Genomic DNA, 11,411 nt, shown 5'->3' on the forward strand with positions numbered 1-11,411 from the left:
CACGTTTATAGTGGAGATTGCGTTAGGAGAGGTTTCCATATATTAACTCATGAACAAGCTCTCTCAAGTACAGGCCTTTTAGACCTGAATCTGATAGCAATATCTTTTGTGATACTGTACCGCTATGAAAATCTCTGTAATGTGGAAATTTCTTTTACTGTTATTAAAATCTAGTGCAAGTCCATGATATCTTATCTTGTTCTCATTTACTGAAATACGCTGAGCACTTGCTGAATAATGCTATGAATAGCATGATAGACTTTGGAAGGTAAAATATTTTTCTACTAGATTGAAAATAAATACTACACCCTCGTTAACATGATCAAACAATAGGAAGCAACTGCAGCTTCAACAATTTTCCCTCTGTTTTTTTCCCCTCGTTTTCTCCTCTTCATAGAAAGGCGAACAAGTTTGAGTGCTCACATGAAGAGCCACCAGTAGTGTACTTATGTATTACTATAATATATATCCTCACATTTCGAACTCATTTTTCATGCACGCTCCAATTCCCTTTTGTTTCCCTTATCAAGAAAACAAAATCTGGGTTTGATTCATTTTAGCTGTCTGTTAAGATTTCTTTGATTCGAGTTCCATAACCAAGAAAGAGGAAACAAATTCTGGGGTTTGTTTTGTTTTTGTTGTTGTTTAAGTGTGCTGATCCATCATCAATGGAGAGTGCTGATATTTATAAAGCTAATATCAGGTTCTTCGGTATGGAGAAACACTACGGTGGAAGCATTTTCTATATCTTCAAGAGAAGAAGATGATGAAGAGGCTATAAAATGGGCAGCACTTGAGAAACTACCTACTTATGATCGTTTAAGGAAAGGTATATTGACGAGTGCATCAAGAGGTGTAATTAGTGAGGTAGATATTGAAAACCTTGGAGTCCAAGAGAGAAAACAGCTGCTGGAAAGGCTGGTCAAAGCTGCAGACGATGATAATGAGAAGTTCTTGTGGAAACTCAAGAGTCGTATTGAAAGGTAAAATATTCTCCTCGTTTCTCCTTTGGTATGTGCATTTACTTTGTTTAGTTTGCAGAGAAAATGTTAGAAAGGAATCAAGCTCTTTGATCGAAACCTGTACTTCTATGACATAACTTGAAAAGGGATTGATCTAAAAAGAAAAGATGGATTTTGTTCTCCCTCCTTTTGCTTGGAATACAGAGGAACTCTGTTTTGTCTGTTGAAGCTCTTGATTTTTCTGTAATTTTTGGTGTTTCAGGGTTGGAATTCAGTTTCCAACAATTGAGGTTCGGTACGAGCATCTAAATATTGGAGCTGAAGCTTATGTAGGACGTGGTGCTTTGCCTTCATTTGCTAAGTTCATATTTAATATAATAGAGGTAACGACATTAGCAAACATTTAACATCAGTTATTGCTAATGAAAAATGATACTTCTTTTTTATTTGGTCATGCTTTTCTTGTCAACTAATCACCTTTCTATCAATTTTGAAGGGTGCATTGATTTCTCTTCATATCCTTCCAAATAGAAAGAAACCATTCACCATCCTTGAGGATGTTAGCGGAATCGTCAAACCATCAAGGTAAGATGATCATGATCTAAAATCTGTATGCTTACAAATTCCTTCAATTATTAGTAGCCGATTCTTAATTCTTGTGTTATTGATGTACATGTTATAGATTGACTTTGCTTTTGGGTCCTCCAAGTTCTGGGAAGACCACACTGTTGTTGGCATTGGCTGGAAAACTCGATCCTAGTCTGAAGGTTGTGATATATTCTTGTAAATTTGTATAATCCATGAGGATTAGGTTTTAATTTTCTGTTTTAATTTGAAAAGATGAATTCTCTCGTGTAGCTTTCTGGTCGTGTGACTTACAATGGTCATGAGATGAATGAGTTTGTACCACAAAGAACAGCAGCCTATATCAGTCAACATGATCTCCACATAGGAGAAATGACCGTAAGGGAAACTTTGGCGTTCTCAGCCAGGTGCCAAGGGGTTGGATACTTGCATGGTTAGAATAATGAACACTCTCTTTGCATTTTCCATCAGAATCATAAGTTACTCTGGTGATCAATAACTCGAGAAAATTTTGGCATTTGACAGAGATGTTGGCGGAGTTGTCCAGAAGAGAGAAAGAAGCCAACATTATGCCTGATCCTGATGTTGATGTCTTCATGAAGGTGAGGAAACGTATTATTATTTTCTGTATAATTGTTTGAAAAATGACAAGGAAAGGACACAGAAACATTTTTATAAAACAACATCGTTATTCAGTCCATCAATGTTCTTATCATTTGATATTTAAACTGTATTTAAAGGCCCTTCTTTTTACTTCACCAATTTATTAAATCTCTTGATCTTCGGCTAGAATTGTTAAAAGAAGTTACAATTTCTGCTGTTTCTGATATTGCAGGCAGCAGCAACACAAGCTGAAGAGGCAAATGTCAGCACCGACTATGTCTTAAAGGTAGTATCAGTGTGCAGTACTCTAGCATCATTAAAAATCTTCAGAAACCATGAAAAATGATATCCCTTCAATGTTTTGTGCCTTCTCTAAAAATGACAGATATTAGGATTGGAAGTCTGCGCAGACACCATGGTAGGGGATGGAATGATAAGGGGTATCTCTGGAGGGCAAAGGAAGCGTGTTACAACTGGTAACATTCTCCATTAGTCCAATCCTAGTATCAGGGACCAATTACTCTTTTTTGGTCGTTCTACTAATCTATAGTAATGGATCATAGGTGAAATGCTGGTCGGGCCATCAAGGGCATTGTTTATGGATGAGATTTCTACCGGCTTGGACAGCTCAACAACTTACCAAATTGTGAACTCATTAAGGCAAACCGTTCACATTCTCAATTGCACCGCTGTCATCTCACTTCTCCAGCCAGCACCGGAGACTTATGATCTCTTTGATGACATTATTCTTCTGTCAGATGGCCATATTGTGTACCAGGGGCCTCGTGATGATGTGCATGAATTTTTTGAACATATGGGCTTCAAGTGCCCTGAAAGAAAGGGCGTGGCTGACTTTTTGCAAGAAGTAAGCAAAAAGAAGGCAGTTGTGTTTGGCGCCTTTGTTACAATATGATCTTCTATTGGCTATAAGAAGAGCCTTGTGTGTTATCATAATAAATGAATTCATTGCAGGTGACATCAAGGAAAGATCAAGAGCAGTACTGGGCACGTAAAGATCAGCCTTACAAGTTTGTCACCGTCAACGAATTTGCTGAGGCATTTCAATCAGTCAGCGTGGGACGAAGGATCATAGAGGAGCTTTCAATCCCATTTGACAAGACCAAGAACCATCCAGCGGCATTGGTAAACAAAAAGTATGGAGCTGGAAAGATGGATCTGCTTAAAGCTAACTTCTCAAGAGAATACTTGCTCATGAAGAGGAACTCATTTGTCTACATCTTCAGGATATCCCAAGTAATTATCGACAGTCATTACAATATCTAAGTTTCTTTTACTTTCGAACTTTGCGTACAGCGTGACACCTTTTCTCTTCATATCAGCTTACAATATTGGCAATCATTTCAATGACACTCTTCTTCCGGACCAATATGCATCGAGATACAGTCATGGATGGTGGAATTTATACTGGTGCTTTGTTCTTCACTGTGGCCGCGATCATGTTTAATGGTACGGCAGAGCAATCTACGACCATCGCAAAGCTTCCTGTATTTTACAAGCATAGGGAACTCCTGTTCTTTCCTCCATTGGCATATTCAATTCCTTCATGGGTCCTGAAAATTCCCATTTCATTTGTTGAAGTTGCTACTTGGGTGTTCATAACCTATTATGTAATCGGATTTGATCCAAACATTGCGAGGTAAATAAGAATTCTTAATTTTCTGTAAACTTGTACCAGAATCCATTCTGATCCAGCTGTTATAACAAGGTTGTGTTTCTTTCTTTCATTTTTTGCAGGTTTTTTAAGCTGTACGTGGTGCTTGTGCTAATTAACCAGATGGCATCTGCACTGTTTCGATTTATTGCTGCAGCTGGAAGGAACATGATTGTTGCCAACACCTTCGGGTCATTTGTGCTCCTTGCAATTTTTGCATTGGGTGGCTTCGTCTTGTCAAGAGGTATGATGAGTGTACTATTGTACCTGGAGGAATTCATCTTCTATGTTTTCTATGTTTTTTGTTTAATGGAACAGAGCAAATAAAGAAATGGTGGATATGGGGTTACTGGATTTCACCATTGATGTACGGGCAGAACGCAATAGTAGTGAATGAGTTCCTTGGAAATAGTTGGAGTCATGTATGGTTTCTTTAACTCACCGTTTGTATATTTATGCCTTCGGCTCTCAATAATCAACTGGTATCTGAAGTTATTTTTCGAATCACAGATTCCTGCAGGCTCCACAGAACCACTAGGAATCCAAGTTTTGAAGAGTCGTGGGTTCTTTACAGAAGCATATTGGTATTGGATAGGAATAGGGGCGACAGTAGGATTCATACTACTATTCAATCTTTGCTTCGTTTTGGCTCTCACTTTCCTCAATGGTAAGTGTCGTTAACTTCTCAAATTCACACCTCTTGAAAGTTGGATCTTATTTTAATTTGCTGCAAATCATGTTGGCAGCATTTGATAAGCCTCAGGCTGTTATATCTGAAGATCCCGAAAGTGATGAATCTGCCCGCAAAACCGAACGAGCTATTCAGTTATCGAACCATGCAAGTAGTCACAGAACTAACACAGGTAAAAGAACTTCATTAATTGAGTGTGTTTGTCTTCCATTTTTTAAGCTATTGGTTACTAATTACCAATATAATTTCAATTTCTCAACAGAGGGTGGAGGTGGAATTAGCAGAAGTAGTTCAGAGGCTATTGGAGAGGTCAGCAATAACAGGAAGAAAGGAATGGTTCTTCCATTTGAACCGCATTCCATCACATTCGATGACGTTATTTACTCCGTTGACATGCCACAGGTATCAAAGTTTTGTAAAGTACGATTATATCTCACTTTGATGTGATATGATTCACAGAACATGACAAAACTGATCATATTGGTATTGAAATTTTCAGGAAATGATAGTTCAAGGTGTTGATAAAGATAGATTGGTGCTTTTGAAAGGTGTGAGTGGTGCTTTCAGGCCTGGTGTCCTTACAGCTTTGATGGGTGTTAGTGGTGCTGGAAAAACAACTTTGATGGATGTTTTAGCTGGTAGGAAAACTGGTGGATATATTGAGGGAGACATCAAGATTTCAGGGTACCCAAAGAAGCAACAAACTTTTGCTAGAATTGCTGGATACTGTGAGCAAACTGATATTCACTCTCCACAAGTTACCGTCTATGAATCCTTACTCTACTCAGCTTGGCTTCGTCTACCCCTTGAAGTTGACTCTGAAAGCAGAAAGGTAGGTGCTCTCTGCCTTAAATATGTTTTAGGCATCTGGGAATCGTTGTGCATGTTGGGGTTCTGTGAACTTTTCTTTATATCTTTCTTGTTTCCTTTTTGGCTTACTTGTCATCTGATGAAGTTCAATCACTTAATCAGCATTCCCTAGTTGAACAGGCATTTCCATTTTATATTTTATCCTGTGATCAAGATCACTGAACCTGTTCTATATAGCTAAGAAGGGTACTGGTGAAGTTGATATTTGTAGTGATGGTGCTAGAAAGCTTCAATTCAATTCAATTCAGCCAGACACGCCCAATTAACCTATACTTTGCCAAAATTGCTTCCAGATGTTCATTGAGGAAGTCATGGATCTTGTGGAGTTGAATCCATTGCGCCATGCATTAGTGGGGTTGCCTGGTGTGAATGGTTTGTCCACTGAGCAGCGCAAGCGGCTAACCATTGCAGTTGAGCTAGTTGCAAACCCTTCTATCATATTCATGGATGAGCCAACTTCAGGGCTAGATGCTAGAGCCGCTGCCATTGTGATGAGAACAGTTAGGAACACTGTGGACACAGGAAGAACAGTTGTATGCACCATCCACCAGCCTAGTATTGACATATTTGAAGCTTTTGATGAGGTAAGAAATGTTAGGAAATTATCTCTATCAGAACTTTGCCATGATTTTATCACCATAACAGTCTGCATTATTTAAAATGGCATGTAGCTATTCCTGATGAAACGAGGAGGACAAGAGATATATGTGGGGCCTCTGGGTCGCCATTCTACCCATCTAATAAAATATTTTGAGGTATGTTTGACGTGATTAATTATCAAATAACACAAACAGTTGTATGTTCAGACCTATACTCAGACTAACCATCGACTAAGTCATATACCTTTCTATTTGTGAAGGCAATTGAAGGAGTCGGTAAAATTAGAGATGGTTATAATCCAGCAACTTGGATGCTGGAAGTTTCTAGTTCAGCACAAGAAATGGCTTTGGAGGTTGATTTTTCTAACATTTACAAGAATTCAGATCTGTTCAGGTCAGATAAAGTACTTGGCTAAGTGGTACAAACTGAAAAATATGCTAATTAAGAATTTGGTGAAGAATTTGTCTAAAATTTGTGGATGGTGTGTGACATAATTCAGGAGAAACAAAGCACTCATTGCGGGATTAAGCACACCTGCTCCTGGCTCCACAGACCTTTGTTTCCCTACGAAGTACTCAACATCATTTTTCACACAATGTATGGCTTGCTTATGGAAGCAACATTGGTCATATTGGAGGAATCCACCATACACTGCCGTGAGATTTCTTTTCACAACCTTTATAGCCTTGATGTTTGGGACAATGTTCTGGGACCTTGGATCCAAATTGTAAGCCACAACGGGGTTCTTTGAAACAATTTAAAAGTTCAGACTTTGATGGTTTGCTTCGACGTGCTGATCTAATTTCTCTCACAAACTGTAGGAATAGTACCCAAGATCTTTTGAATGCAATGGGTTCGATGTATGCAGCTGTTTTCTTCATTGGTGTCCAAAACGCATCATCCGTCCAGCCAGTGGTGGCTGTTGAAAGAACTGTCTTCTACAGGGAAAGAGCTGCTGGAATGTATTCAGCTTTGCCCTATGCCTTTGCACAGGTAACACAATTCATCAGGCGTTACAGAGACTTCACTTGTCGTCAAGTAGAATGTTATGCATGTTTTCTTTACCAAACTTCCATCTTGTGTTGCAGGTCCTGATCGAGCTTCCATATATTTTTGTTCAAGCTTCAGCCTATGGCTTTATAGTTTATGCGATGATTGGATTTGAATGGACTGTTGCGAAGTTCTTCTGGTACCTGTTCTTTATGTACTTCACATTATTATACTTCACCTTCTACGGAATGATGGCTGTTGCAATAACTCCAAACCACCACATCGCTGCCATAGTTTCCTCTGCATTTTACGGGATATGGAACCTATTCTCAGGGTTTATAGTTCCTCGGCCCGTAAGTGTTCGCTATCTTATCATTTCAAATTCAAAATCTCCGTAGTGTCGGGTTTCCTTGTGGAATAATTTTGTGATTCATTTTTGTGCTTCGGTCTGTAACAGAGCATACCTATATGGTGGAGATGGTACTATTGGGCTTGTCCAGTATCATGGTCCTTGTATGGATTGCTTGTATCCCAGTTTGGAGATATACAGAAAGACCTCACCGAAACTCAAACAGTGAAACAATTTGTGAAGGACTATTTCGGATTCGACCATGATTTTCTCGGAGTAGTTGCAGCCGCGGTTCTTGGCTGGACAGTCCTCTTTGCTTTCCTATTTGCCGCCGCTATCAAGGCCTTCAACTTCCAAAGGCGATAGAAATTTTCTTTATACACATATATAATAAGCTTCACTTTTTTTTTCTTTTTTGATTGTGAATCTAAAATAACTTGCTACTTTAACACCTCCTTCTCTCATTAATATCCATAACATGTACACACAAAAAAAAAATATGTTGTTGGATTTCATTCATTTAATAAAAATAGAAAGCAAGCACCACCACTAAGATAAAAAAGAATTTTTAAAATCTTGAGGAGTATAACTCAACTGGTCAGGTTCTAGGTTTGCTCTTTAGAGGTCACCAGTTCAAGTCCCACAAATCTCAGGGTCACTAGAGGCTTACATGGTCGTTAACTTGAGGGCCCGTGGGATTAGTCGAGGTACGCGCAAATGAGCCCGGACACTCACGTTAATAAAAAAAAAAAATCTTTGACACTTTAAAATAAAAATAAACAAGACATCTATCAGATTAAAAAAAAAATTATCTCTTTAAATAGTGTGGGTCAACTTAGAGACCCCTTGACCAAACTTGTTTCTTATATGCCCAAAACCAGGCTTTACTTATAGATGTCGTCGTTTTAATTTTCTTATAAATATTAATATGATGACATTTTAGGTGGATTCGGGTCCTAAAATATGGCTAAGTTAACTATGTTGACTAGGCCAAAACTCGGTTTTCTTTTTAAATTAGAACAATATCAATCCAACCTTTTCTTTATATAAAAAAAAATGGGCAACGATGTTTTGTATAGACTTAGATTCAACTGGGTTAATTCATCTAACCCATAACTTAGATCATATTCCTTATCAGATTTAATAACCTTATCTTTAGAAATCTACTTTTTGTTTAATTGAATGGTCATCAATTAAGAAAAGAAATGCCTTAATTAAAACTTAAATAAAAAATTAACACAGACAGAAAATACACTAAAAAGGAGGGCTTGAATAAAGAATTGAAATAAAAAAACAAAAACAATTCAACACTTCTAGGCTTGGACGACTAATTATATGTTGACTTTCTATTATAAAGAGTAGTTGGTTCACGTTTTTCATAAACTAGTAGCGTATGCATGTTACTATTTTCTTGTTACCTCTAACTCATAAACTGATGGTTCTCATTGATAATCATTGGCTAGAGATCAAAAACTGGGAATATAATAAAAGATTATCTATCTATCTATATCAATCAAAGCCTTGTTTGAGGTCTAGATTTCCGTTATTGTTTGATAAAAACATGTTGGCTAACGAAATCTCTACGATCTGTGACAGTACTTCAATACAGCTAGGTTGATTTCATTGAACTAGTCGCCATCCTGTTCTCCTATATGTACCATTATTATTACACGGTTCGTTGTCTTTAATTTTCGAAGAGAAGTAGAATTTTACAAATAAGCATTTTTCTTTCTAATTGGAGAAACAGTTAATCCAATGGAAATTCTCTCAAGTTCTTCAAGAGAAGATTGATGATGATGATGATGAAGAAGAAGAAGAAGAAGAAGAGGCTCTAAAATGGGCTGCACTTGAGAAACTGCTACCAACCTATGATCGGTTAGGGAAAGGTATACTGATTAACATAAGTTGGTGAAATTGTCTAATGAGGATAATGAAAAGCTCTTATTGAAGTTGAGGGACCGTACGTATTCTACTGGTTTGGATAGCTCAGCAACTTTCCAAGTTGTAAACTCACCAAGGCAATACGTTCACGTTTTCAATGAAACTGTTGTCATCTCCCTCCTTCAGCCAGCACATGTAAGACCCATATTCTTGACCCATTAGACCCAAGCCCATGTTAGTCCAAATCCAAGAACCCAACCTAACCTAACCTATGACCAAAGGATTGATTTTTTCTTTTCTTTTCCTTGCCTCTCCCCCCTGCCGTGACTTTCCTCTCCTGTATACAAAGGATTTCAGTTTTGAACTTAAGTTTTTGGGTTTAAGAAGAGTTGAAGAAACGTGTGGGTATACCCCCCTCGTTATTGTTTTCAGTTAGGAAATTTTCTGTGGAATGATTAAAGAAGTGTTTAGAGTTTTTATATTGTTTTGATGATAAAATGATTTAAGAGTTTTAATTGAAGTATTAAGATATTAGTTGGCTTAAAACGAAACAATTAGGTGACTAAAATTATGTGTTTTTGAAGAAAAGATTGCTTAATTGTAAGATCTGCAGATTTAAAGACTAGCAGATCAAATTTTAGAAATCTCGATCAATCAATTGGTCTGAACCGGTTGATTGGTTAGCTTGTGATAGTGGTTGATTAGGGTATTAGTTGGCTTGGGCTTCTATGATAAACTATTTTAGTTGGTTTCTTTGTAAACTAAGAGACCGTTTGGAAATGCAGTCCAACCCGTATTTCTTAAAAAAATTAATTTTTTTTTGTTTTCAGATCGTTTTGATGTGCTGATTTCAAAAATAAAAAAATATCATTTTGATGCAATTCTAAGCAAAAAAAAAACACTTTGAACCGCAACCGCAACTATGGGTGAGCAAAAAAACCGAAAAACCCGAACAGTGAAAAAAAAACCCGATTAAACCGATTAAAATTTTGAAAAAACTGACCGGTTCAGTTCGGTTTTATATGCCTGAAACCGAAAAAACCGAACCGAACCCAAACTGAAGAAAACCGAGCCAAACCGAAAAAACCGATCCAAACCGAAAAAACCGATCCAAACCGGTTTGAACCGGTTTTTGTCCTAAAAACAAACCGAAACTGGTCGGTTTGAACCGGTTTCAGTTCGGTTTTGGTTTTTTTTAAAAAATTGATTTAGTTATTTTTTTTAATAAAAACTAAACCGAACCGAAAATAATCACCCTTAACCACAATCATAATTCCAAATAGGATTTGTCTACAAGCGTTTCGCCTAGATTTTCGTGGTAAAAAATGGATAGAATAGGGGCATAGGGTGATTTTCGCCTTTGGGCTTTGGCTTCTCCAATAAACTATTTTAGTTGGGTATTCTCGATTTTCTATTCTTTATTAATGCATAATTTAAAGACGGAGAAAAAAGTCTTTTTATTTAATTTTTTAACAAAAGTTGTATTTGATTTAAGTTGAGAGTATGAAAAATTAAAGAAACCTTTTTATTTGGATTAATATGATTATCACAACGAAATATTTTTGTTCATTCAATGTTAGTAATAAGTAAAAGATTATATTTTCAAAGACTCGTTTGTTTGTATAAAATTTACAATGTTTACTACATACTAGTTACATGAATCAACGAGATGTCGCGGGTTAATTTTTTTTATATATAAAAAAACAAAGATTTAAAAGTGTTAGGTCTTTCTGCAAAGCTATATCCAAAAGTCTTGAGTTTGGCTGCAACGCCTGACCCAAAAGTAATATTTATAATATTAATAATAACATTAAACTTGCATGATCTAAGTTTAAGTGGGTTTGGCTGCAACACCATACCCAATAGCCTTGGATGTGGGTCTGGCTGCAAGGTCGTGTCATAAAAGTGTGATAATTAAATAGATTAATGAAAAAGAAAAAAATCAACAGGAAGAAAAAAAACTAATGAAGAAAAAGAAAAAAATCTGAATTAACCGGGTTAACCCTTCAAACCAGGTTAACCCGTCAAACATGGGATTCGCGTCATGAAAGTTTGATAACTAAATAGAAAAAAAAATTGACGGGTTAACTGGGTTAAACCGTCAAACCAGGTTAACCCGTCAAGCTCGGGATACGTGTCATGAAAGTCAGATAATTAAATAGAAAGAAATTTAACATTAACAAACTAAACTAAACGAAAAAAAAATTA

General features: G+C 36.9%; 1 protein-coding gene across 1 annotated transcript; it reads left to right on the forward strand.

The window, feature by feature from the left end:
- The first annotated feature begins 242 nt into the window (after positions 1-242).
- Positions 243-7,790, forward strand: LOC7496058 (pleiotropic drug resistance protein 1-like). The gene is made up of 25 exons (XM_052446477.1): positions 243-268; positions 651-983; positions 1,225-1,345; positions 1,459-1,547; positions 1,645-1,729; positions 1,821-1,980; positions 2,073-2,149; positions 2,383-2,436; positions 2,536-2,626; positions 2,714-3,015; positions 3,123-3,404; positions 3,491-3,807; positions 3,906-4,066; positions 4,141-4,244; positions 4,333-4,489; positions 4,569-4,685; positions 4,776-4,915; positions 5,013-5,345; positions 5,677-5,967; positions 6,055-6,138; positions 6,243-6,376; positions 6,483-6,710; positions 6,805-6,976; positions 7,072-7,326; positions 7,431-7,790. The coding sequence occupies exons 1-25, from the start codon at positions 243-245 to the stop codon at positions 7,686-7,688; spliced, it is 4,371 nt and encodes a 1,456-aa protein (XP_052302437.1). The 3' UTR covers positions 7,689-7,790.
- The last annotated feature ends 3,621 nt before the right edge of the window (positions 7,791-11,411 follow it).

The sequence above is a fragment of the Populus trichocarpa genome, chromosome 1, assembly GCF_000002775.5.
Source record: "Populus trichocarpa isolate Nisqually-1 chromosome 1, P.trichocarpa_v4.1, whole genome shotgun sequence".
Lineage (NCBI taxonomy): Eukaryota > Viridiplantae > Streptophyta > Magnoliopsida > Malpighiales > Salicaceae > Populus > Populus trichocarpa.

Coding starts and splice junctions, on each gene's coding strand:
- LOC7496058 (XM_052446477.1), top strand. CDS start 243: ATGAATAGCATGATAGACTTTGGAAG. Junction 269..650: donor AGCATGATAGACTTTGGAAG/GTAAAATATTTT, acceptor TTGTTGTTTAAG/TGTGCTGATCCATCATCAAT. Junction 4,686..4,775: donor TAGTCACAGAACTAACACAG/GTAAAAGAACTT, acceptor ATTTCTCAACAG/AGGGTGGAGGTGGAATTAGC.